Genomic DNA, 25,737 nt, shown 5'->3' on the forward strand with positions numbered 1-25,737 from the left:
ATACACAGTCCAAGATATCTATTTTATTATAACGTATATAAAAAAAAAAAAAGTAGAATCCATTCTTTTTGTTTCGATTTTTCTTATAATGTGATAATAAAACCATTTAATCGAATGCATCTTGTTTATTAGTACTGTCGTGACCAATCTTCGATATACAAATTATTAAATTACAAATATTTTATAATTTAAACGAACATGCTATTATTTCCTGAAAAAGTGCGTCAAAAATATTTTGCGCGTATATTGACGCTTATTCTTGCTTCCTTAAATAATGTCTTAATCTTTCTTCTTTGGAAGAATAAAGTTACGTAATACACCTTTGTTTGTTGAGCTACTATTCACCGATAAATCTTATACGTAAAATCTCTATGATTCTCTTACAATTAACAATATAAAAAAATATGAATAACGGAGTGTCTTAAGTCGATTCAGTGAAAGACATCTTTTGTGTGATGTCCGTTGTATTTATATATTATATGTATATAATAAGGCCAAATAAGGCACGGCTATAATGATCTTACGCGTACGGACGGATAATCTGTTGCTTAATAAAATTCTTACAAAAGCGTTTGGTGAGATCACCTACACTATAAGGAAAACTATATCTATTAAATCATTCTCGTGTTGATTAAAAATGTATAGATGTATAGATGTAGTATTCCTTAATGTATAACTCACTTATGTGATAAGAACCATCAGTACATTAACGAGACTAAAACGCAATTTACACTCGGACGAGTTATCTATCACAACGTCGGCACGTGAGTTCCTCTCATCGTGCTAACATAATAAAGTATACTCTCTTCAACATGTTTGGCAGTGTAATACCATGCATTTGTGACATGTTTTCATATTTTTCATTTTTACGTCGCGTTTCTCAATCTTAGTATAATCTTCATTAGTCGATTGTTCGGCAATGTCTAAAGAGAAGTATTACAGAAACTATTTTACATGTGCGCTTCACGTGCGTGTAGATGACTCTTTAAATTATCCCAATCGCGAACTATCGCTCATATCGTTGTATCATTCGCTCTCTGTACACGATGTATAGTAAAAAGTTTCATTTTAGTCAATACATTAGTGAACATACTACGTACTACGTAATTAGGTACAACTTGGGATTGTGCGCAAGTGCATCTTGTATAAAATGTAAAACAAGCTCCTTCTTATTCATCCGTTAACATCTATTAAATTAAGAGCCACCCGAATACTGAGATCTCAGCTACAAGAAGAGAGCAGACGCGAAATATTTTTCTTCGAAAAAATGACAGCGTTCTGTCGTGTCTTTCTTCTTGAGTTCAAACAGCTTAAGTATTAAATTCGGTGGGCTGAATAATAATAATCAGTTTCCAGCTAGAGGTCCTTTCTCCGTGTTTCACGTAATAAAAATTATACTGTACCAGTGGATACATTCCTGGCAGTATTTCCTTTTAACATTTACAATACCTACATAATTCAATGAACGAAGCAATTTCGCTTCCCATTAACGATTTACATTGCCGTTTCCAAGGGCTGACTTTTGCTTCGCGCCCCAGCTGACAGTTGCGTTAATTCTGTCGGCTCGTTTGCCAAAAACACATCCAAATTAGTCTCTAGCAAGGCTTCGCTTTTCGAACGTAAAGGCTTTTCTTCTCCTGTGTCCAAATTAGTTTCTAACAATGCTTCACTTCGAGGCCTGTCTTCGTGATAATGATAAGGATGAGGCGGTATCGGAGGATTAAAGTTTGGAGCATACTCCGGTACAGGCTCTGATATCTGACTGGGCGTGAACGTTGCGTTATCATAACTGCGCTTCGAATCATAATCCATTGTACTGTACGATGCTGATCCGTCGATGTCGCGTTTCAATTCGCTGATAGAGTCAGTCAAGGCAAGACTCGAATTTAGTGGAAGGGTAGAGGTATTATGAAGGTAAGAACTCTCATTGGTAGCATCGACAACTGGAGTTTCATCAGCGGTGGTTTCTGTGATGGATTCAATGGGCCAGTCGTTGGTGGTTCTTGAAGCAAACGTGGAATGATTTCTAAAACCTTCGTTGCGATACGTCAAATCAAACACTGGATTATCTCCGCTTTGTGGAGCGCCGTACTTTTGAACAGCTCCTTTGAAATCGCTAGTGCTTGGGGAATATCTTGGATTATGTGCTTCGTACACATCGTAGCTTTGATTATCTTCCATGGATGAGTTTAATTGAGATTTGTCCATTGAATCTATACTACCACCGTTTAACATTCTTCTATAATCTAGCGACTTCGAATTCAAAGTATCTGTAGAATGTTTTGTCTGAAATGAATATTTGCGTAATGATAACTGTGTGATATGACAGGGAAGTAGAAGAATTGCTTGAAACAGAAGAACATTTACCGCGATAGGTTTGCGTCTGTACGCAAGTTCAGTGAAACCGGAGGTGGAGCCGACCGATCGCAAAGAATGCAAAGACTGTCTGATCGAATTCCGTCTTTCTAGCCTTTCGAGGTTCCTCCTTTTTGACTTGGATACCCAGAGTGCGATAGCAGCTGTTAATAACGCTAGGGCTACGCCAGCTGCTCCTAACACAGCCACTGCAACTATGTCTTTTCTCCAAGATAGCGGATCGATATTTACTTTAGGATCTGGAATTTAAAAAAAAAATAGATATATATATATATATCTTTTTTCCTAGAATTATATTGCGTAGTAAAACTTACCAATTTCACAAATGAAAGGACTTGGCTGAGCACAGTAATCAATTTCGATAGTCTGATATATGAAAGTGGTGCACTTATCCACACGATCTAATTGTTGTACCCAGGCACGATCAGTATAATCGTATCCAACTTGTTGTTTTCGCAGAAATTGCCAAAGTTCCAGATAATTGCCCATAATGAATGGCATGGACGCGTTCACGGACTAACGGCGTTGGAACAAATTTCATTAAACGAGTCTATAAATCAGGTAATCAGACGTACTAGGAATTCCAGTGATTGATGACTCACTCTACAGAAATCTCGAGCGCTAAAAAAGTCCATGGGAGCACCAATGTATATGTAGCATGTATCGCCCACTAAATCCCATGCTGGTGGACATTTGCCATTTAAGACCGACTGATTGCTCATATGGAAAGGTTGATAGTCAACTTGTAACAGCTCCGGAGAATCTCCCCTGTCTCTGATTCTACCAGCAACAGCTAGGGTTTCGTTATATCCCCACCAATTGTGTCGTGCATCTATATGGGACCTCCACATTTCTAACTGTCTGTATAATTAAAAATTGTACGATTAACATTCTACGCATCTGATTATAAAACAGTATATAGTATTATGCATACTGTGATCTATTCATCGTAAGCATTTCGTAATCGTTGTCTGGATTAAAGAAAACGTTATCCACATATTGTTGGCCAGGGGTTCCTGCAACTATCGTGCTACGGCCATCACGGTCCACTGCGTAATTTCTGAAATAATTTTTCATAGAATTTATGAATGAAATTTTCTGTTGTTCGATATATCGGATGTCGAAGAAGAGGTGCATACTTGTAGAAACCATTGTGAGATGTGCTTTGATAAATAGGTAAACGAACTCCTTCGAATCCAGAGATTTCCAACAGATGCGCACCAAGATTGGCATGCAAATAATTCAGAGTCATATTGCTGACTACTTGTTTTAGGACAATGTTATTATCGTAGAGAGCATTGTTCTTTGTAAAATAGTTTCTGAATATAATAACTTCTTGATAGGGACTGCTTTGTCGACCTTCCACGTATCTGAAAAATATTTGAATAGTGAATCCTTCTGTCATTCATTAGCATCATTGGAGATGTTCTTTCTTACATACAGAGCAGGTTTGTTGAAATTTTCCGCAAAAAGATTATTATGAATCCATCCTTCCAATGAAGTCGCAGAGCCTCTAGAATCGGCTCGAATCGATAGACCGCCTTGGTTTTGTCGAACAACGTTATTCTACGATATCGAACATAATATATTTAAAAAGACACACACATTTTAAGTGATTAAAAGATACTTTAACAAATATTGGGATGCTTACTCTAAAGTACAAAGATTGGGTATTTTGGACATCCAACCATACAGCTGACTTGCAGGTTGAAAAATTGCCATACAGTTTCTCGCAATTATTTGTGAATTGATTACGTTCAAGGGTCATTATAGCATTCACTTCGCCAGCGCTAGCATATCTAATCGCTCCTTCACGGCAATTAGTTATCACAGAATAGGAAATGTTATGTTGCACATCGCGATCTGAACAATGAAAAAAAATATGTATATATATAGAAAGAAGAGTATGACATCGATATTCCATATTCGAGTTACATAATAATTTTCCTTACTGAATCCAATAGCAGAGATTGGTAGAGTAACAACTTCTGCAATAAATCCATGTACGTTGCTTGCACCATTGGCGAATAATCTTATACTAAGGCTTGGTCCCTGAGTTCTGAATAATTTCTTTTCATCGAGACTATTAGCTTCCAAGTGGCCTATACTTTTGGCAGTGATATTATAAATGTCTCCATCGTATAAAGTAATGCTATCAGTTCGGCCCGGTTTTCCAGTAGAATTAAACAAATTAAATTGCAAAAGCCTAAAACGATGTAAATTAAATTTGATACAATTAAAGAAGGACAGATATTCTATTAGGAAAAATGGGTACCTAAAACCAAAAGGTTTTGCCCTGTAAGCACTGCGAAAGATCTTGACACAATTCACAGGATGATTGTCGTATTTGTAATAAACTATAACCCGTTCCTCCAGTGTAATTTCTTTAGTAGTATCGCAAATATCGATCATGCTGAACAAATGATAAGGAATACTAAGATCTTTAATTGGAGTAAACGAACTTTCATCCGCTTCGCGACCTTCGCCCGTTATTGACAGTAAATTCACACCATTTCCAAGCACGTTATCGATAACGTTGAATAATAATTCGACCTACAAGATTAACAAACGTATTAATAAAATAATAAAAAGACCTGGTCAATAATAAAAAAACAACATTATCCGATACGAACTGTATGGGTCGGCGATATCACGTTAATGCCGTGATAAGCGCTACGAGTTATGTTAACGTGCGTTATCGTCGGAGATTTCATAATCGTTTGCAGAGCAGCTGATTTCTCAAAATGCAAAATACCAGCGCCGATGATCTTAATGTATCTTAAGACCGACTCGACGCGTCTTACTGTTTCGTGAGTCACAACATCGTGAATACGATGCTCGTACAAGTGACGCTCGAATTCGCTGTTGGCAATCCGTATTCCGCCCCAATAGTCATGCGAATCGTCCAGATTACGTTTCCCGCAATTTATGAAGACGAACTGACTGTCCCATGGGCATTCGTGCCGGTGCCCGTATAATTGGCCGTTTAGTCTAATTTGACAATCTTCCAATTTCACTTCTTTTCCGGTACACTGAAATATTACATTCAAATATCTAGCATATGTGTATATAGAACGTTAAGAGAAGAGAAATACGAGATTGATCAATACAGCACTCAAAAAAACAGAGAACGATCATCAAATCGCTTTAAACGGTGTACTTTTATTTACCTGCAATGGTTCAGGCCAAGACCAAACGCGTATTAAAGAACCAGGATGAAGTTCGTACCTACGATCATAGGATACATAGACATTGAGCGAGTCGTGGCCCAACTGTCGACAGGCTACTTGTGCGTTTCTTTCAGTAAATCTAGTGTCGCACAAGGGTATCCACTGTAAGGTTGTTCTATTGAAGAATTCCAAGAATCCTGTATGAATATGATAAAATGAATATCCTAGCTTGAATAAAAAAATGAATCTATATATTTATTATATCACTGTGTATGTTTAAAAAGGTTTTACCTTCGTTGTACAGGGACGAACATCGTCCATCTTTACAAAGACGGATAGTTTCATCCGACACGGAAATTATATTCCCACTTTTTCTTAACTTTGCGTTCGTAGAGTCGCCAACGTCTTCGCGTTCCATCGGTTTCATTATTATCTCATGACCGGGCGCACCTACAGCTTTCAATGTACCAAGAACAAGAATCCCAACGTTGGGTGCAAATTCCATAACAACATCCGGATAAACGTGCAATGTGGCTTCTGGCATGATCGTGATATCAGATTTTACAACGTAAGGCTTGTCTCTAGAATGAATGGATAGATTTTCTACTATGCGTCCACCTAAATTATCTAGATCTATTTCCTTTCCAATCTGCCAGGATGCAGACACCGAAGAATCAAAAGAATCGCTGGTTAAGAAAGGTCGGTAGTTGGCAACTGCGTGATCGTTCCAATCATCAAAATCGAAAATACTTTGTCTGTGAATAACGAATATTCATACGAGATATAATGAGAGGAATAAATTAATCGTAGATTAATGTTTGTTATATAGATAAATTAATACCTGATTTTAGTATCGTTATCAGTTCCCCACCAATTCTCCGATACATCAACTTCATTGTTAATTTTAGCTGTTCTAATGCCAGCCAATAATTCATAATCCAACGAATTATCGCCAAATAAATTTCTATTTATTTGTACTTTCTGTATACCATGGAACCCAACAACGTAACTAGGACTATCGTCTGTGCGACGCGGTCCCATACTAGCTGGATCATAGGTATTTCGCTTGACTTCGTTGTTATAAAAGCGCGCATCGACGTTTCCCAAAATTTCTGATTGGCTGTCTGCCTTGAATTCTACCATATAGCCTCCAGTATTGCTCTCGATATAATTGTTATTAATCTGCATTTTTTTCTCCATTCCTTGAATGGATATCAAACCAGTTTTACATTGATTTCCCTCGAATCTATTATTGGACATATTCAAGGTAGCATAGTGGCCATCGATCACAAAGCCAAACTGCTCGTTGTTTCGCCAGGTATTGTTATCAAAATATAAAGTGTGCGTGAAATTCTCGTTATACTGCCACACATCAGGCAAAATCACTTCAAAGCCCCCCCTTCTGTTCCTTTCGATCGTACTATCTTGCATTATCCAATGGAAAAGATTATTCGAATGTCTTGCATCGCGACTGAATTGGTATATTCCTTTACCATTGTCTGTGATCAAGCTGTCGTTAATGTGAATCGCAATTTCAGACATATTCGTCTGGTAAACGTTCCAGTAAGGCGAATGTACGTAAATAGCTTGCTCCTGGTTGTGAGAAATCTCACAAGCGACCAACTGTATAGTTTCGTTCGCCTTTCGAAGAAAATGATCGCCAATTTCATCCAGGTACCGATTGTAAAATGACGCGAGTATACCTCTCTTGTTGTTCTTGATTTTGGACTTGGTGACCAACAACTTTGGGATGGGACCTCTTACGATTTTGTTTCGTACATCCTGTAAATAATATTTTGTATATCTTCGATATTATAAACGTTTGAATATTCCAATTCCCATACCTGTATCGGAGCTTGAAGAGCCGTGAGAACAACAACAGCCCCTCCAAGTGCGTTGGTGCCGCTATCGTATTCCAAAATCACAGCATAAGAGGTCGATGTTACAGGAAATATTGCCAAATCGCGTTTCAAGTTCCAACTTTCTCGACTAGGATCGACGTATTGCGAATCATGTAGAACGATCTGTTCTGTACTACGATTTTCGATGGGATTTAAAAGTTGAATACCGATAACGTATCCTGGAGTGCACTGTAGAATCGGAGAAGTATTTTTGAATTATTTCTTTGTAAAAACAGAAAGTGATGTCAATTCTTTCGTTACACTTACTTTAATGGCAATGCGTTGTCGAATAGGATCACCAGTAACTTTGACAGTTATCATATATTTAGTTTCTTCGTTAGACAGTTCAATGTCTCTCATGTTATACGGTATGACTACTGGATTATACGACGAATCAATTAAATCTGGCATACGTAGGAACCACCCAGCGAATTCTCTTTGTTGAACCGCAGAAAGGGCAGGATTGTGCCTTATCCCCGCGACTTTATTGTTCTCAATCCGAGAATTGATGATTTCCATTCCCAATTGTTTGAAACTGATCCCACTGCCCCCGTTTTGCGAGAAATCGCTGTTCTTCACGGTGTTTACAGCATCCACCGAGTATATGTCCGAATATAAAATTCCTAGACCGTCTTGTAGATTGTCAATTATTCTAACACTGTCCAATGAATGTCTTGCGAAATCGATTTGAAGAGCTGTGCAAATTTAATCATCTTTCACGATCGTATTTTATAAAAATTTTAAAAAATTTTTAAATTGTTATATAAGACGTACCTGGCTTGAAGGAATTTGTTGTGTAGTCAAGCAGTCCTGCTTTTTCTATCGTTACAAATTGAAGGTCACTTCTCAGGGCCAACGGTCCCAGTCGAAGACCCGCCCACGCAGCTTCTGAACATCTAACACCCACGTCGTTCTCGTGAGTGCAAGAATTCTCAAAGTTCTGCTCTGTTTCTGCTTTACACTTCGATATATCGTTATCGTCCACCGTACATCTAACGTTACTTAAAATAATGTCTTCGTTGATACCAGCGTTTGGAATTTGTGAACGTTCCAGCAGCCAATTATCTGGATCTAAAGTGAGACCCAATTGGTGACATACTAGAGCCGCGTCTCGGATTGTCCAACCGTAATTGCATACTGTTCCCCATTTTTCTCCTACTTTTACCTGTTAGACATACGTGAAAAGTCCATAGTGCAACTCAAAATTGTACAAATTGTCTTTTCTTTTTTCTTGATTTTATAATTTTACATCAACTTCGTAAGGATTATAATTCCATTTGATTCAGTGTTTTGTCAGTAATGGTAAATAATTTTACCTGTAATCTTCCCTCAAGATTCGTCTTTCCTCCAAGAAGCCTCACAGGTACGGACTCCACTTCATTCAGTTCACTAAACGCTTGGCTCGTAAGAGTCTCGTTGTCCGAATCCATAAGAAGTTCTTCCTTCAAAGTGAACAGGATATCGCTTGGCCTTATCCCACGAGCGTCTAACGTTCCGGCAACCATCATTCCCACAGCTGGTGGGAAACGCAAAGTGACCCCAGGGTGCAGAATCAATTTTCCACCTGGTCGCACGTTGATATCCCTCTCAACGATGTATTCTCCAGAGTTTAAAAATTCGCGACCATCCACTTCACCACCGACCAAGTTTGTACCGGGTGTAACGAATCGTGGAACGAATGTTGGATTTGAGATGATTGTGTTGGCCCCTGGATTGCTGCTATGTAACAAGTACGGCAGGTATTCGATCTTGGCGAGATTGTATCTGTCTTTTCTAAAATGGAACGGTACATTAAGAAGTTTATAAAATTGGTCTATCATAAAGTTTATAAGACAAATGTAAAATTAAGCAGTACAAACCTATGGAATAATCTTTCGAATATCTTATTCTCTTCGGCAAATCCAAGCCAATTATAAGTACAATTTATAATCTTACTCTGATCTTCCAAATGAGAGCCAATTTCGTATCGCGATTCGGGATTATGTAAAATATTACGGAAAACCTCGACGTTGCTCGATGAAACAACGACTACAGCCGCGACTCTAGAACGCGGAATTAATCTGGATCTCACAGTATTCCTACTGTCGAACAGTTCTCGGACACGATTGTCACGCAAAAAATTTCTAGTGAACAATAATCTCTGTACATCGCTATAGGGTGAAAGACCGATGCTGACTACAAAGGCACCACGGTTATTGTAAAATTCGTTGTGTCTGACCACGATGTCCGCGGGCAAGATGTTAAATTCCTCATAGAGAGGATTCTTGATTAGTATACAACCACTAGACTGCTCTCTGAAGTAATTGTATTCTATCGTTGCTTTTAAATTGAGAGCAGGACTCAATTTGATCCCAAATTTTGTATTCTGTATGAAAGAATTATGGCCAATTTGAAGTTTTAATAGTCCTTCGTCGTGTCTCCAACTGGATCCTATTTGCACAGCAGTCTCAGAACTACTATTGAACCAATTACCCGTCACGTTCACGTACGAATTGCCAGTTGCGTTACCAACCTATAAATAATACGAACGTTAATTGTGATTTCCTCTTTTAATCGACTTTGTCTTTTTTATAGGTTCACACAGCCATCCATATTAATAATGGAATTGCTATTCTTCAAATTATAAGAGCAACTTGTTAATTCCTCAGAGCATTCGCTCCAACGCGCAATAAGCCTTCGATAAAAATCTATTTCCGCTAATTCATTTTTCTTAGAATATACTCACTAGGATGCCGATATCTTTGTTGCGAAATATCTGCGAATATTCGACTACGGTAGTCTGATTAAAATAGACGTATTCGGTAGTGGAACTGTCATTCAACCACACTGCAAAACCGTAGCCCTGATTGGAGGAAATACTTGTCCGAGACACATTGCGATTTCCTCCGGTAAGGGTAATGTTCACGCCGTCTCCCGTATTAAAAGATATGCGACTGCTCGTGATATTCACATCCGCAGCGCCGCCCAACACATGCACGCCGGCTAGATATTTATTGCTGGACACAGAGGTTTCGTGGACGTGCAAGGCTGATCGTAATTTCTCCACCGCGATTCCCCTTCCATTGTTACCGGCTATGATACTTCCAGTCACGTTCAGATCGTAGGTCTTTTCTAGAATAAAATTGGAGATACAGACAGAATTGGAGATACAGGTAGAAAAATCAGAGATATGGAAAGGTAAGATGAAATTTAAATTATCTGCGTGCTTACTATAACCAGAAGACAATCGCACGAAAACGATAGTATTCGTACGTGGTTCGGCTACGAATTTTATATACAAATTTTGTCGAGTTGTAGCCACACTCTGAGGTAACGTGCCATTTTTTACTCTCACTCTAGCTAGCAATTTTTCCGCTTCGCCTATACCATCGTATACCTCTATCATAGCACTGTTATTTCTGTCAGTCTTCATTTGCAAAAAGTGCATAGTCAACACGTGTCCTGGTCTTGTAAAGATGTGCTAAAATTAACATTACACCAGACATGATACTCCCCTCGTATCTTCTATGACTATTTGTACGATAATTTATAAATTCATTTACTTGTGGGCAACGTTTTATGTTTGACGCATATTTGCTCTGTTCCATAGATATTATAACAGGAAATGTTTGACTGGCCGTAGTTGGAAATGTACACAAATCGAACACCTCTGTACGGTCTAACTTGTCATCGGGTCGTTCGTCGAAGTGAACGTATTTGATTCCATCGGCTCCGTTATCTAATACACTACAATCATTGATACGTGCCATTCCCGACGAACTATTCACGTAAATTCCATATCCTACGAATTAATCGTTAATTAGTAATAGAAAAATTAACGACAAAGTGGAATTCGAATAGCTCTATCGGATGAGACCAGGAATAAAGTTACCTCTGTTGTTTTGAATGGTACTGTTGTTGATTATGACAGGGCTATCCGGCGTAGTGACATTAATGCCGGTAAAGGCAGCATGAATAACCGAAATCGAATCCATTTGCGGTGGAACACCCTCGACATCGATCGCTGCCGTAACATTATATTCCCGACCTGTCCCTGCATGCCTTTTAAACAGAAACAATGTTACTAAATGCTGTTCATTAGCTTCGATCGTCGAGACGCAACACTCGTCTCCGATATTTAATTTTCGAGAAATTCAACAGATTTTCATAATTCGCGGTACGATCACCAATCTCTGTTTCCTAGCATCGTCCGATTTTAAGGCTGTATAATTTGCTATAATTCAAAGGGCAAAATTCATCTGAATTTGTTTTCCAAATTTCTAGCTATGAAAACGATCTATACTTTAACTAATCAGTACGGCTAAACTATGAAACGCTTACTCGATCACAACGTTCCGTAGAATCGACTTCGATCTCCGTACGTAGAGCGTATTTTCTTGGATAAGTGGTCGATCGTACAACGCTTCTTCGAAACGAATGCCTCTCCAATGTTTAATCGCTTTCGTGGCTCCATCGTGGCGCGGTAAACACGATATTCCAAGATCGGGATGATAATCTGAAAATCGTACGGTGTTGGTGATCTTTCACGGACGCTATACAACTACGTCTACGTTTGTAGGTCGGGTTAAAACTGTACCACAAACACCGCCACCGAGCTGCCTCTCGGACCATTTCTCGCAGCTTGTTAAAGAGGGCTCGGTGCCTCTGCAACCTGGTTGCTCGTAAAGCAATCGTGGCTTCCCTGGCCATTGTCTATCCATCCACGACCACCATCTTCCACCTTGGAAACCAAGCTGCCTGCATGCTGTTTCCAGATCAGCTCTTGTCCAGCTACGCATTAACGTATTAATTTAATTAACGTGCTAAGAAGGCATAGGCATAGGCAAGTGCTAAATGTTTACGCGAATTACGTTTACGCAAATTGAGTTTACTTACTTTCGCGAATTTGTGCAGACAGCTCTCCAGTCACCGCGATGTAAAAGTTCCAATCTACCTTCGTACGGAGTTGGTCCATCCACCAGTCGTATCGAAGGCGGCGGTTCGATAGGATGAACTCGATTATTCGCTTCTACCCCGGTTAATAAAATTGGAGCTTGTGGTTCGCCCTTAATCATAAATCGTATATGAACTATAAATAAGTATTCATCGAATTGATATTTACGTGTACATATTGGTACGGTATTTAATGCTCGATATCGAGTACTTTAGATTTGCAATTCGCTACAACTTTGCCTATATGATATTTGATATTCGACATTGAGTACGGTAGAACATCGTTTACTCCCTTCTAGTCCCTACTACCCTTACGGTTCGCGGTCTCCTCCTAGTAGCTATCGGTCTTCCTTCGAATTTCTCTAAATGCGTTCCTTAGAATTCGCTGATACTCGATGATACACCACGTTCCCTATGCTACGCGGTATTTAACGTTCGATGTTAATCCTTCTCTTGGTAATTTTATTTATTAGATCATTTATTAGACTGGCGAAACTTTTCAAATTCTCCGTTCCAATAAGTATTGGTATGACAAATGGCTGAAGATTCTGTCAGAGATCGAGAGAAGCCTCGTAGCCTTCGTAGATCGTAGACTACAAATAAATGTCCATTCACTGAGGAATTAATCACGAAGTTACGAGTTGATACGCAGTCGAGAATGGTTCGTGCACGCGCACAAGGTGAAGGGAAGGTCTCGTCTGAGTTGGAACGTAAGAGGATTAGCGAGGTCGTAGGTTAACAGTTCAGGCCAAGAACCGCTGTTTGATCCGTGACCTAAGACGCATCGCGTGGTGGAGGCGGCACAGCGTACAGAGTCGATTCGCTCGTCCGTGCTTTTTTCACATTGTGCGCTCGCCATTCCCTGTCTCGTTCTTCGATCGACCTATTAACTACCTCTTCCTCGCAACAGTTTCTGCCGACTGCCCTCGCGGAACCGCCGCGATCAGAAATCCGGTGTAAATGGATTACTTCCACTCGTTTTCTCTTAACCCCGGTTAGACAGCCTCGTTTCTACATCGCCGGTGAACAACTCCACCTACCAGCCTTTAAACGCCTGTCGGATGTTCGTCAAGCGAGTCTACGCTATAATTAGAAATGGCGAGAAACTTCTCCACTTTCGGTGTAATCCTTCACGCACGAAAAAATATAGAATTTGATTTGAAATAATATTTTTTTATTTTTTAAATATAGAATTTAGTTTGAAGTAGGAAGTTTTTCCTCATATCCCAACGGTGTTTCGCGTGAGCGTGTTAGGTAACAGATTTTAGAGGCGATAGAGGTCTACGAACGAGGTAGCAAATTAGCTGTCTTAAATAAATACACCTGGAATAACGTGGAAAAAGATAAAGGACTAATCCTTGGGAAAGATAAGACAGAAATATGGAATAAAATCTTGATTTCAAACTAGTCGAGAGAAATTGAAAAATACAAAAATCCATAGAACGTGCATAATATGTAAAAGTACATCTAATACATCTAATAAAAATAACAAGTGACAACGTAATATTTTTGTGAAAATTAATTAAACCCGGCGTCGAGTTTGTAAACAATCGTATACTCTATATAAAGAAACTACAATTTCAAATTCTATGTATCAATATAAAACGCAAATAGCATCAGCTGTAATCCTGCTTCTTTTTTTTGCATTAGGAAAGAAATTTGAAACAGCAGGGACTTCTGTATCAGAAATTGTTTGAACATGAACTTTTTAACACGTCTTTAAGTACAAATCATTGGTTGCCCTTGCATCGAGCCATCATGGACACAAAATATCCAAAACGTAGTGATCTTTATAACACTCAATGGATAAACCCCGATTTCTGTCTATTTTAATCGTATTTCTTTTTTTTTTTTTTTTGCGAAAATATGAATTCACATAAAAATTCGCAGTCTGGAAGTAAATCTGTATAGGTACTAAATATTTATCTTATAGAACTAATTTATAATACGAGACGTCTGCAAAATTTCAGTGTCTACCCAAACCATCCTTGAAGCCCTATCTAGATGCTTATCTCTCGAAAAAGACAAAAAATCCAAAAAGAAGATAAGATACCTAATCAGATTGGAAACGAGTCTTTTCCAACGGGAAAGTATTTGTTCCCGGACTACCGGAATATTAATAATATCCATTCTGTGCAACAGCCCGTGTACGCATATACCCAACGAGTGGTCACAACGAGCTCGATCTGTGCGTTGTCGCTACGTGATGCGAATAAACTAACAATCAGCTCAGCTCGCGTGTTTCTGGAATTTCCGGTCATTCAGAGTCCTTTGACAGAGACATTCTATCCCCTCGTCTCAATTCCCTTTTCCGTGCTTTTTTCTTTCACCGAAAACTAGCTTCGCTGCAGTTTTCGTATCTTTGCCCTCCAATATCACTCTGGTTAGTAGCAATCCAGCAGACTTTTAATATTTTAAGAGAAACTGTCTTAGCTTCTTTAAACTTAGCTTAAACTAACATTAAACTATGCCCAGTGTATTTAAAAAAAAGATAATAATTACAAGATTCTTAATTTTCTTTCGCACCTTTTCCTTTCAAAGTTCCTAGATTTTATTTTGCAATTTCTGAACACGCTGTCGCATCGTACAATAATTTGAAAGTATACGATAAGAGATAAAATAAATTTAAGTCTGAAATAAACGACAGATGGGATTATTCGAAAGAATATGAAGAAAAAATTTGAATATGTCTGACTGTGAATTAATATCGTGCTCCTCTTCTACGATCCGTTCGGTTTTGCGAGTTTTAACTTTACTTTCGAGTTTGTCCCCCGGAAAGACGAACAGTTACACCGTTAATTATTCCTCGTTATTTGTAAATCGTGAAACCTTCTACCGACAACCGTTGCTCTTCCGGAAAGGAGCCAAAAGAAGCAACGTTCGAACGAACCGGAGCTAAGTAGCGCGTAACAAGAGGCGAAACGATCTTAAGGAGTATTCGAGAGTCAAGCGGATTCTAATTGTACCGGAAAGACAAATTTAAAACGTATACGTATAGAATTACCACGGGAACATATTCCTCGGGGATAAGATTTCCTTATACGAAGGCGTATAATGCAATTCTTAAGAGAAAAATCGACGTGTCTCGTATTACCGATTTAGACGTAATAAATTCTTCATTTGGGGATCCCTATAGTTTTACGCGTTGTTTCGTTTTAGTTACAGGTGCGTTATTTGCGTTATTCTGCAATTTTTCTCTATTTTTCGTTTCTATATAACTGTCTTCATTAATTTCTCTCTTCATTCCATAATCATAGCAATTGTAGTAGTTTACGATAAAAGACTTCACGATGGATTAAACGTTAAGAGTAATAAATTAATCCTGACAATTTGTCTACAAGCGTTACAATTCGCGATGAAGATCAAAGTCTGAAAAATACAAAAATCTTTTTAAGTTAAAGTAAAAAAGTTTATATTGCTTCAATTTATGAAAGTAAAAAATATAATTCTATGTTTTGTTTTTTAAAAAATCGATAGACAAAGATATCGTTCAATTGTTTAATAAAAGAGATACGTGAAAATTAATAACTGGCGTTTACGTGGTACACGTCTTCTGTGAATCTGAATCATCAGTATATAGGCCGATGTATGAAAAACGTAGCTGTAGCTTCTTATCGCTTATCAATTCCATAATATCGATTCCGAGTAAGTTTACATTTATCTTTGTTTAGTCAGGGAATGTTACAATCACGAAGAAAAATTATTATTAAGAGAGAGAGAGAGAGAGAGAGAGAGAGAGAAGCAGGGTACCAATTACAAGAATAAGTTCTCGGAGGATCGTAAAGACGGGACTTCTTGCGCGTTATGGCGAAATCTAACTGGAAGTATAGTCGTAAAATTTTCTGGGAATTTGAATTATTGCCATCCGTCACTTCTGGCATGTCCGTAACAACACCAGTAACACGTGCACAATCGTATGTCTGGATGACTCACGTTCATTCAACGTTAGTTTATTCATATCTACATGAACGTTTGTAATGATGGTTCGCGTTCTTATTTCTAATTAATTCTCTTTTTTGTTTTTTGTAATCTCTGCAATTTATTCGTTTAAGTTGCCTTATAACATTTCCCTCCTTTCCTTTCTTTCGCGTAAATTTATTCTGTTCTGTCGGTAACTTTTATATGAAAATCGTTAATCGGCAAACGTCGATGTGTTTATCCTACGATCAAATAGTATGTCTCAGGCAATATATCCAAGTATTTTGAATGTAATACTCACTTACATTTCCTAAAATATTTTATTCGTATCTCAACAAGATTTGCATTTCAATAAGGTCGAAACGAATAACCATGCGTACCAATGGGAAATTTTTTCATATTTTGTCCAAAGTACGTGCGAAAATATTTTTTAACGCTAGAAAAATATAACTGGGACGAAAATGGCCGAATGAACGTAGCAGGGACAAAATTAGTATTGTACCGTTTTTTCAAGTATTACCTTTGCAGTTATGATACCACGAACCGTGATTCCGATCATGGGACCAAACCGGATCTCTACCCCCGGTTCTATCACTAGCTCGCCCTCGCGTTCCACGAACAAATCTTCGCGCACCAGATAAGGGCTCTTCGATCTTTCCAATAATCTCTGGCCTCGAACAATATGACCACCGTGCAACTCCGACAAACCACCATTGGCATTGCTATTACTCACGTTGATAAGAGTTGGCTCGGTATAATAAATAGAAGATTGATCGTAGCCTTCGTCCGACTGTCCGTAAACAGTCAGAAATGTCAATAGCAAACACAGAATACGCATTTTCTTTCGCTTATGCACTTTCAGGAGTCTTTCTTTTTAATTATAATTTGAATTTTTCTTAAACGATACTTTACTTATAATTTCACTTTGTAATAGTCACTATCGCTAATTTTATGAACGACGGCAGTTCCTGAACTTTTATATTCTTCGGTGTTTCGTTTAGAAACTTCGTTACACCTTGATGACACTTGTTGCCACATTTCGATAAATAAACATGCGCCGGTTTTTAAAAAGAGACAACTATATACATATATTTATCGAACAGAATAATACACCATTCCCAAAGAATATAGGAATTTCCTATGTTTGGCGTAGATTTCGTTCTATAGATCTTCGTTATTTATCACGATACTAGGATGCGTCACGCGATGATTCGATCCATGTAACGCGTAATCAAATTCTACTATACTTTCACTGACCGTAGTCATTACGCCGATGCCACCGTTGATTACTATCAATATGTCATTCTCGGCGTTCGTAAAGAGCCACGACAAGGTATTACTATGTATATTACATTATGTAAGATAAATTTCCAATTGTCACTACAATCGATCACGTTCTTCGGATATTTGAAATCTTCTTACTCATTGTAAATTTCGATATTATAAATTATCTTTAGAATTCATTGACAGAATTGATTTAATTTCATGGAAATGTATTTTAATTAAGTTCATTGAAGTCACGGAGTTTCAACGGACGTGCTCAGCTGAGATCCGTAAATCACGATCGAAATCGTAAAGCACTCCAATGCCGGAACCAGTACGCAAACGCAGAAAAGTGCACTGTATTTTAAATTCGAGCGTTAACCTTTCCTCTCTCGGCGTGCTCCTTCACGCGCGAGAGATCGGAGCTCGACTGTGGCGACTCGTTTCCATCGCTGCCGTTACTCTCCCTTCGTCAAACTCTTCGCCAACCACGATCAGAAAGATGCCGTTCATTCTCACGCATCCGACCAATACAATGAGAAAATCTTTTCACCACTAAATCTTGGTATATCACTTTAAGTCACACTTCACACCATGTATTTCTTAATAGACTGCTTCACGATGTACGTTCGAATTTCGTTACGCTCGAAAAAACAATCGTTCAATGGTATCGTAGGATTTTCTGTGATCTATAAGGTATATGTATAACGAAACGTATGTATGTCGCAGAAAGGAGTTTCGTTGCTACAAGATAATCACCTGGCGTCACGCTGGGCGCGGTTTGACTGGCTCTCGACTCGTTATATTCCTGCTGTCTTTCCAGTAATCGCGCCTTACCTCGCGTCGTTCCCTGGGCCCACTGCCCACTACCATACTTACCATAAACCACTATAGTATTATTACTACTACCACCTATGAATGTTGGAAGGTAAAGCTTGTCACGTGACACGGTGCGGTATAATACGTCACGCAGGTTGTGAAACAGGTGAGTTACTCTTCGGAGAACCTCTCTTTGTCTATGGCGTTTCGTGACTTTAAGATACACTTGGGTTCATTGTATCTATTACATTGCCTTATTTTGTATGAATTTCGAATTGTATAAAGTTACTCGTTTGAGAGGAAACGCGAAGGAAATATAATATATACGTATATTATTTTATTAACTCAAATATATAAATATAATACACATAATATAATATGTACATATTAGTTTGAATGATAATATTCTTAATATCTACGTAATATATTATGCAAGTTATATGAATTATTCGGTACGAATTTTAATCGTATAAAGTTTGGCTATGTTAACATATATAATTTATCTAAGGAAAAAAGCAGAATACGATATAACCATGTATTATTTTACTAACTTAGGTACATAAATACACATCAATTTGCAAATACATTTCGATCGATAATATTGTTAACATATGCATCATACGTTTTATTCAGCTAGCTACGAAATATTTTACTTAGATTTTTCAAATTCTTTCATTCAAAGCTTCATGTACAAAATATCGATCGTTTGAAACGTGATGCGCTCAACAATTTTAACATTGCAGAGTATTATGTGAACTGACGCAGTTTACACGATGTTTCATATTACATTATTACTTATTACATTAAGAAATTTAAAACACATATATGTAATAAACATTTTCTTTAGATTACAAGTGAAAAGTTTTTGCAGATTTGCTACTTTTTTCAAACGAACGATTTCGAAAGATGTAAAATGGCGAACGATGATTGCATGATGGCGCTACCTAACGGAGGGAGATGTCGCTCTGATAAACGTAATACCACTACCAACAGCTGCACTGCGCTAACCTGCGATAGAGTGTAAACTGGTGCAGTGTAGCTTATTCCATTTTTTACCATTTATTATCGTATAGATATTAGTGTACAAACATGAGGTGATCATACCTAAGGCTAAATTAATAGTGAGGTGATTAGAGCTGGTTTTTAATTGTGCTAAATATACGAAAATATCCTGTCAAAATGACATCATTTTTAACTGATGTACTGATCACAGCGGGTATGTATACAAATTAATATATTCGAATGTAATTGATAGTTTTCATTGAGGTATAAAATTTATCATAAAAACATCTAAATAAAAGATACGAAAATATTATCGATTCATATATTATCCTATGTGAATAGTTGTCTATTTTTTATTTACATTACTAAAATAAAAAACATGCCATTTACGAAAATTTCAAACGTGCCGTTTGCTCCTCCGATCAGGAAAATTGGAAAAAGTCAATTTACATGAAAAGATATCAGAAATACAGAAAGAAATAACGAAATTAAAATACGATGTCAAAGATTTTATGGATGATAATTATGTCGAGTTTACGTCGAAACTCACAAAAGATCAGCATTTGGTATCGAAAGGAGAAAAATTACTCGAAGAAATGAATGCATTGCAAAAGAAGATAGATAGTCAGGTACGCTTAATAAATGTAATCTTCAAAAGCTCTGTGTAAAGCATAAATAGTTTTATCGTCATTTATTCCAGGTTAAGATAGAATTATCTGGTTCTACGAAAGAATTAAAAACTCTCTCTCAAGCGTTAAAGGAATCAAACATAATGTTGCAACTTTCCAATCAACTCTTAACTCTACATGAATACATAAAGTCTGTAAAAAATTACCAAGAAGAAAAACGATACGTGGATGCGGCTGAAACATTATGCCACATGCAAACCATTTTATATGATCCGCAAACGGATTTACGCGATCTTGATATTTACACGGCGATCGAACAAGAATATTTAAATCTGTATACTTCATTTTTGTCCGATACGTCATCGTTATTGCACGAGCGAATATGTTGGACTGGCGTCGACGATAAAGACGCAAAGACTGTAACATTGAGCGTAAAAAATGAGGCGGACGACATGCAGGATTTAATTCACGGTTTGCACCGTATCGATAATCTTTCGAGTCATCTGCATAAATTCTCAGTGACGCTTATGAATCACATGATTAGTCCGATTATCAATGATGATTGTTCTGTATATGTAATTGACGAAAAAATGTTCACCGTCGAAATATTAAACAGAAAGAAATTACCCGGTTACAAAAGTGTGCTCTACAATTTGGAATTGTTGTTTAAGTTTCTTTATCAACATTTTCAATTTACAATACACGATGATCGAACATTCCTGAAAGAAATACAACCTCATCTGCTCGAACGATTATCAACATCGTTAAAGGATGATTGTATTTCGCGAATTACGCCAACATCGAGCGCCGACTTAAAAAATTTCACACCCATTGTTCAAGCCATCAATGATTTTCAGTATTTCTTGGTCAAAATTGGTAGGAAATTTGTAAGTTCTTTTTTATTTTTTTACAGTTAGGTATAATTATAACAATCAACATTTAATATTTTAGGTTTTATTACAAACGATCAACTCTTTTTATCAGAATATACGAAGAATATTGACAAGCTATTAATAAGAAAAATTTGTCAGGATTTATTAGCGAAAGCGCGAACCATTATGAAGAAAGATTTACATGATTGCATTACATACGAGCCGCAGGTAAGTTTATTTTGAGATATCGTAATATCACAATAAAACACAGTGTGACGTAAATTATACATTTTTTATTGATGTTTTAGAAGCCACTTGAATTCCCAGAAGATACATACGATTATAACGAGATAAAGGCGTATAAAAAATTAAGTGACGATACGTTTCAGCTTCCTAAATGTCAAATAAGGTATTGAAATAATTCCCAAACTTTTCAATCAAGTTAAAGAAAACCTATATTAGGAATTATATTTTAGCACCAGCGCGAGAGAAACATTAAATCTCGCGAGATATATCTTGGATGAAGCTTGTAATAGTTCGGATACCTGTGCTATGCAGCTATTTTATACTTGTAGAAATGTTTTTGAAATGTACGCAGGATTGGTACCTGAACACCACCGAAAATTTTTAGAAACAATACCGCAGCAAGTCGGTAAGAAACTAATAATTTAATGTACAGTATATAGAAATGAAAACAACCTTTTTCTTATAATATTAATGATTTATTTTTTTGTATACTTTTTATGTAGCTATGTTTCATAACAATTGCATGTATCTCGCGCATCACCTGCTCACATTGGGACACGAGTATAGGGACAAATTACCAGAATCCTTGCATAATCTTAATTTAACTTTCGCGGATCAAGTATTAGTATTGAGAGACGTCGGATCATCCTGCTTTTTAGAGCACATGAAGTACCAACGAAATATTATTTTTGATATTCTTAAAGAATCTGGTTAGTACCTGTACAATAGTATCTCTATACATTTTTTAAGTAACGAGTAATTTCAATGATTTATTTTAAAATAAGGTTTATCCGCTTTGGGTCAAACTTCCGAATTACATCCCAGTACTGAACGTGCAATGAGACAGTGCATTAGACAGCTGGAATTATTAAAAACAGTTTGGGTAGATGTGTTACCTGTGAATATTTACTGTAGAGCTGTAGGTTAGTGTATAATTTTTGTCTTTTATATCTCTTAGTATCTAGTTGATTAATAATTTAATAATATTTTAGGATGCATTATGAACTCGATGATCGAAGACTTAATAATCCGAGTGATATCTGTTGAAGACATTCCCGCTGATGTTGCTACCGAATTGGTAACATTGTTTAATATGATCGTTAAGCGTGCACCACAAATATTCCCGGTAAGTTTACGTCAAAAAGATATATAACTTAATATTTTAAAAACTTTTATTATGGATTAATTTATATAAAAAGGTTACATCAAAATTAATCTACTAAAATACTATTTCATTAGAAATTTCATTATGAGAAGAAGTTCCTGTGAAATTAAACTGGAATGATATTGCTTTCTGTCGATAATACTAAGAACAATGATGTGCTTTCAGGTTCATCAAAAGATTCATCAACATGTTAGAAAGTGGGAGAAATTTTTAGAACTGATTCACGTTCTGGGTGCATCACTGAAAGAAATCGAAGTAAGATGGGATAACGGTAAAGGACCACTCGCGCGAGAATTTACAGCACCCCAGGTTAAACAATTAATTAGAGCGCTATTTCAAAATACCGAACGCAGATCAAATTTATTAGCTAGTATAAAATAATGCTAAGCTTAAAATTATGTATATAAGAAATAAACGATTTGCATTTATTAATTTTTATAACAAATTATCATTAATATTAACAGTATAATTGATATAAAAATATGATAAGATGATTAAATTCATTTCAACGTAATATTATTTGGTTATACTGTTAATATTAAAATATCTCTTATTAGAGACTTTTTTTTAGAACATCTCTTTTCATATTTATACCGTGATACTTACGTTTATAATGTGTTCTTCACATAATCAAAAATTATTAATAGAGGATAAAAATGTATAAAAATCTACACTTAAATTTTTTTTCATATCCACGAAATGCTATCTACCAGCATACATAAACCTTCGATAATTTAGCAACCACTGTTTATACTTTGTAGTTATAGCGAATGGTCATCTCTTTTCCTTTTATCAGTATGAATAAGAAGAAATCGGTAAGTATTGAAAATTCTAAAAAAGTAGGCAAGAGCAGGCAGGCAGGGTGGCGGAGAGTAGTGAGAGCAAATCATTTAATAGATATCCAATTCCACATCATTTACAGCAATGGCAAAACATTATTACCGCAATTTCTTTATCCTTTCACTCTAGTATCCATAGCAGTAAATACTCCAAAGTTTCCAAATGCAATACTATTTCTGCACATATACTCCAAGGCCATGATTTAATTACGATTAAAGTATATTTAACGAATCAATTTTGCAGCTTTTTAAACCTTGATTTTGCATGGTATATAAAAATTCGTAAGGCAAAGTTGCACAGTTCAATATATACGAGCAGTAGTGTGCATTTGGCTAAAATTGGCATTTTCCTTGTAATTTTTTCATTTTTTAAATAATATTATTACTATTCATTAAATAATATACGTGTCTATAATGGACGATAAAAAGTTATAGACGATTAAATGTTAATAAAAAAAAAAAAAAATGTATTAGTTATGAAGAATCTTATTTTCTCATGATGTACGTTAAACTTCTTTTCGCTATATTTTCTCTAGTTCCTTTATAATAAGAACCTTAAAAAAGTACACAAAAAAAAAAATATATACGTAAAAAAACTTATTCAAAACTATAAAATATACGTAATACCCCAGATTTAAATAAAATAGAAGTTGCGTATATAAATACTTTAGACTACGATTCGTTACAGCTTCATTCAAATTTCGTTCGCGATTCAATTTCATGTTATATAAAGTTTGCAGTAACGCTTTTGTTGGTGAGTAATGGGTAATGTTTCTGAAAACGATTACAAACTGTAGAACTAAAGTATACTATACAAATGGTATTGCACAACTTGATCTGCAATGGTAGTTCTTGTCTATATACAGGTCGCTGCGTAGATTGGATAGAAATGTAGTCATCAGGGTGGGCAGCTGATTGGCCCGCAGTTCAGATTGGCAATGCGGTGTAGATCTTTTATGTGCATTCACGAAGATGACGATGACTGTGAACATGGAAGTGCAAAATAGAATGTCACATAATTTTCGCCTTCGTCCGACCGATAACTTTCATTAACTGTAATTTACAGATTGCACAATATATTTGCACATGCAAGAGATTTATTCAGTGCCAATTGGTAATATTATCATGCAACTATCTTTTTTTATGTGTATGCACATTTTCTGTGCTAACGATCATTGTAGATTTAAGTTTCAATATATATTTATCATTTAGATACCGAGTACTCATTCCCCGGAATTTTTACACTTGTTTAAATATGACCAAATGTTTGTTTTTGTTACTAGTATAGACAAATCAATTGTCACTGTTATGTCTTTGAACAATTCATTGAACAAGACTAACTTCATTGAATTCATGTAAACACAATATAACTTAAGATCATTTTACAAGGACTGGGTATTATCAATACCTGCCACGACCAGCTGGGGAACGACTTCGATACCTCGATGTGCCAGTGCCTTTGTTGGTATAATAATCAGCATTTGGATCTCCGCTATTATAGACATCTTGCGTATATCCATCTCGCGTAACATACCCACTGGCACGATTGGTCATATAATCTTCTCCGTAGTAGTCTCTACTCCTACTTCCACCACCCTTGCCTGCATAATAACCTCCATAATCTGCATACATATTATTTCCTCTGTAATTGAATGCGATGGAGGCAGCAGACCCATAGCCCCTAGCTGCACCACCTCGACTTCCTCTGAATCCTCCCATACCACCCCTACCTCCACCACGACCTCTACCCCGTGAAATTTCCACCCTCAACTTAGCACCCATAATCTCTGTGCCATTCATACTGCTGCAAGCAAGCTCTGCCTCGTTCATATTTAAAAATTCGATAAATGCAAAACCTGGCGGGTTAAATGCAACCCAAACTTTGTTAAGCTTGCCGTACTTTTCGAATTCTGTCTGGAGATCTTCCTTTTTAATGCTTTCGTTTAATCCGCCAACATAAACGCGCGTATACCCTTCTGGTGTCATTTTTTACCTAAAAATTCAGAGGTACACAAAACTCTTTTTACACACTTCGGTTTGAAAATTCGATTAATATATTTAATATAAAACTGCTACGAAAAGATGGTGGTACGTATTTCAATTTGAATTTATCGTTAAAAATGATCGGTGAAACCGTAATTCGATGTATTAAGACGATAAATGTTCGCAATGGATCCTTTTATAAACTGTAGAAACAAATCTTGAATAGCAACACATCAAAGGCTTGCGCGCCAATGTCTTCGACGATAGTTATTAACTTCACGACAGTTATACTTACTTATATTTTAGTTTCCCTCGTAACTTTCGTTTCTTGGCTGAATTTTTCGAGAAATTTAGTAGAAAAAGAATATCCAGTACGCTGTTACTATGATACAATCAATAGGCGAGAATCAACCGGGGTTCACAGTGCACAGAAACTGCATCCGATGTCTTGGCGTCTCCAACCCAGACGCCAAATGTACGTACAGTCTGCTCGGATGAATTAATCTATCTCCAGCATAATGTCATGAGTAGGTTTTTTCCCTATTTGAAATACCTCTCCATAAAGAGGATGAAATAATTATATCTAAATTGACCGAGTTCTTTAACATTCCAATAAACAAAG

The 25,737-nt window shown here is 36.7% G+C and overlaps 3 protein-coding genes across 4 annotated transcripts; 1 reads left to right on the forward strand and 2 right to left on the reverse strand.

The window, feature by feature from the left end:
- Positions 1-110: 110 nt before the first annotated feature.
- Positions 111-18,431, reverse strand: LOC122567142 (protein bark beetle). 2 transcript variants are annotated; one of them, XM_043725396.1, is made up of 27 exons: positions 18,320-18,431; positions 12,323-12,492; positions 12,024-12,217; positions 11,768-11,942; positions 11,319-11,488; positions 10,990-11,228; positions 10,658-10,907; positions 10,173-10,558; positions 9,307-9,959; positions 8,764-9,220; positions 8,222-8,612; positions 7,715-8,142; positions 7,391-7,636; positions 6,388-7,328; positions 5,838-6,301; positions 5,547-5,743; positions 5,010-5,408; positions 4,652-4,929; positions 4,329-4,582; positions 4,028-4,239; positions 3,818-3,942; positions 3,516-3,746; positions 3,311-3,436; positions 2,979-3,237; positions 2,691-2,892; positions 2,368-2,615; positions 111-2,286 (listed from the first exon to the last, which is right to left on the reverse strand). In XM_043725396.1, exons 3-27 carry the CDS (start codon positions 12,145-12,147, stop codon positions 1,495-1,497), a joined length of 8,247 nt encoding a protein of 2,748 aa, XP_043581331.1. In that variant the 5' UTR covers positions 12,148-12,217; positions 12,323-12,492; positions 18,320-18,431; the 3' UTR covers positions 111-1,494. The 2 variants fall into 2 exon arrangements, with proteins under 2 accessions (XP_043581331.1, XP_043581330.1); XM_043725395.1 differs by lacking the exon at positions 18,320-18,431 and adding an exon at positions 16,818-17,148.
- On the forward strand, positions 18,410-22,731 carry LOC122567147 (centromere/kinetochore protein zw10 homolog). Its single transcript, XM_043725410.1, has 11 exons — positions 18,410-18,545; positions 19,251-19,595; positions 19,808-20,010; positions 20,082-20,886; positions 20,962-21,110; positions 21,191-21,291; positions 21,359-21,534; positions 21,632-21,838; positions 21,914-22,051; positions 22,121-22,254; positions 22,459-22,731. Exons 2-11 carry the CDS (start codon positions 19,559-19,561, stop codon positions 22,672-22,674), a joined length of 2,166 nt encoding a protein of 721 aa, XP_043581345.1. The 5' UTR covers positions 18,410-18,545; positions 19,251-19,558; the 3' UTR covers positions 22,675-22,731.
- A 435-nt stretch (positions 22,732-23,166) lies between these two features.
- On the reverse strand, positions 23,167-25,562 carry LOC122567155 (RNA-binding protein Rsf1-like). The gene is made up of 3 exons (XM_043725428.1): positions 25,411-25,562; positions 24,541-25,125; positions 23,167-24,114 (listed from the first exon to the last, which is right to left on the reverse strand). Exons 2-3 carry the CDS (start codon positions 25,116-25,118, stop codon positions 24,087-24,089), a joined length of 606 nt encoding a protein of 201 aa, XP_043581363.1. The 5' UTR covers positions 25,119-25,125; positions 25,411-25,562; the 3' UTR covers positions 23,167-24,086.
- Between the last annotated feature and the right edge of the window lie 175 nt (positions 25,563-25,737).

This window comes from Bombus pyrosoma, linkage group LG4, assembly GCF_014825855.1.
Source record: "Bombus pyrosoma isolate SC7728 linkage group LG4, ASM1482585v1, whole genome shotgun sequence".
NCBI classification, from domain to species: Eukaryota; Metazoa; Arthropoda; class Insecta; order Hymenoptera; family Apidae; genus Bombus; species Bombus pyrosoma.

What these genes read in the sequence shown, in the direction of transcription:
- LOC122567142 (XM_043725395.1), bottom strand. Translation starts at nt 17,135, where the DNA reads ATGCGTATTCTGTGTTTGCTATTGACATTTCTGACTGTTTACGGACAG. An exon ending in GTGGTATCATAACTGCAAAG is followed by an intron (nt 12,493 to 16,817) that starts GTAATACTTGAA and finishes TTTATGATTAAG; the next exon opens with GGCGAACCACAAGCTCCAAT. An exon ending in GCGCTCGAGATTTCTGTAGA is followed by an intron (nt 2,893 to 2,978) that starts GTGAGTCATCAA and finishes CAACGCCGTTAG; the next exon opens with TCCGTGAACGCGTCCATGCC.
- LOC122567147 (XM_043725410.1), top strand. Translation starts at nt 19,559, where the DNA reads ATGACATCATTTTTAACTGATGTACTGATCACAGCGG. An exon ending in TGATGTACTGATCACAGCGG is followed by an intron (nt 19,596 to 19,807) that starts GTATGTATACAA and finishes TCCTCCGATCAG; the next exon opens with GAAAATTGGAAAAAGTCAAT. An exon ending in GTGCACCACAAATATTCCCG is followed by an intron (nt 22,255 to 22,458) that starts GTAAGTTTACGT and finishes ATGTGCTTTCAG; the next exon opens with GTTCATCAAAAGATTCATCA.
- LOC122567155 (XM_043725428.1), bottom strand. Translation starts at nt 25,118, where the DNA reads ATGACACCAGAAGGGTATACGCGCGTTTATGTTGGCGGATTAAACGAA. An exon ending in TCCCCAGCTGGTCGTGGCAG is followed by an intron (nt 24,115 to 24,540) that starts GTATTGATAATA and finishes CCATGTTCACAG; the next exon opens with TCATCGTCATCTTCGTGAAT.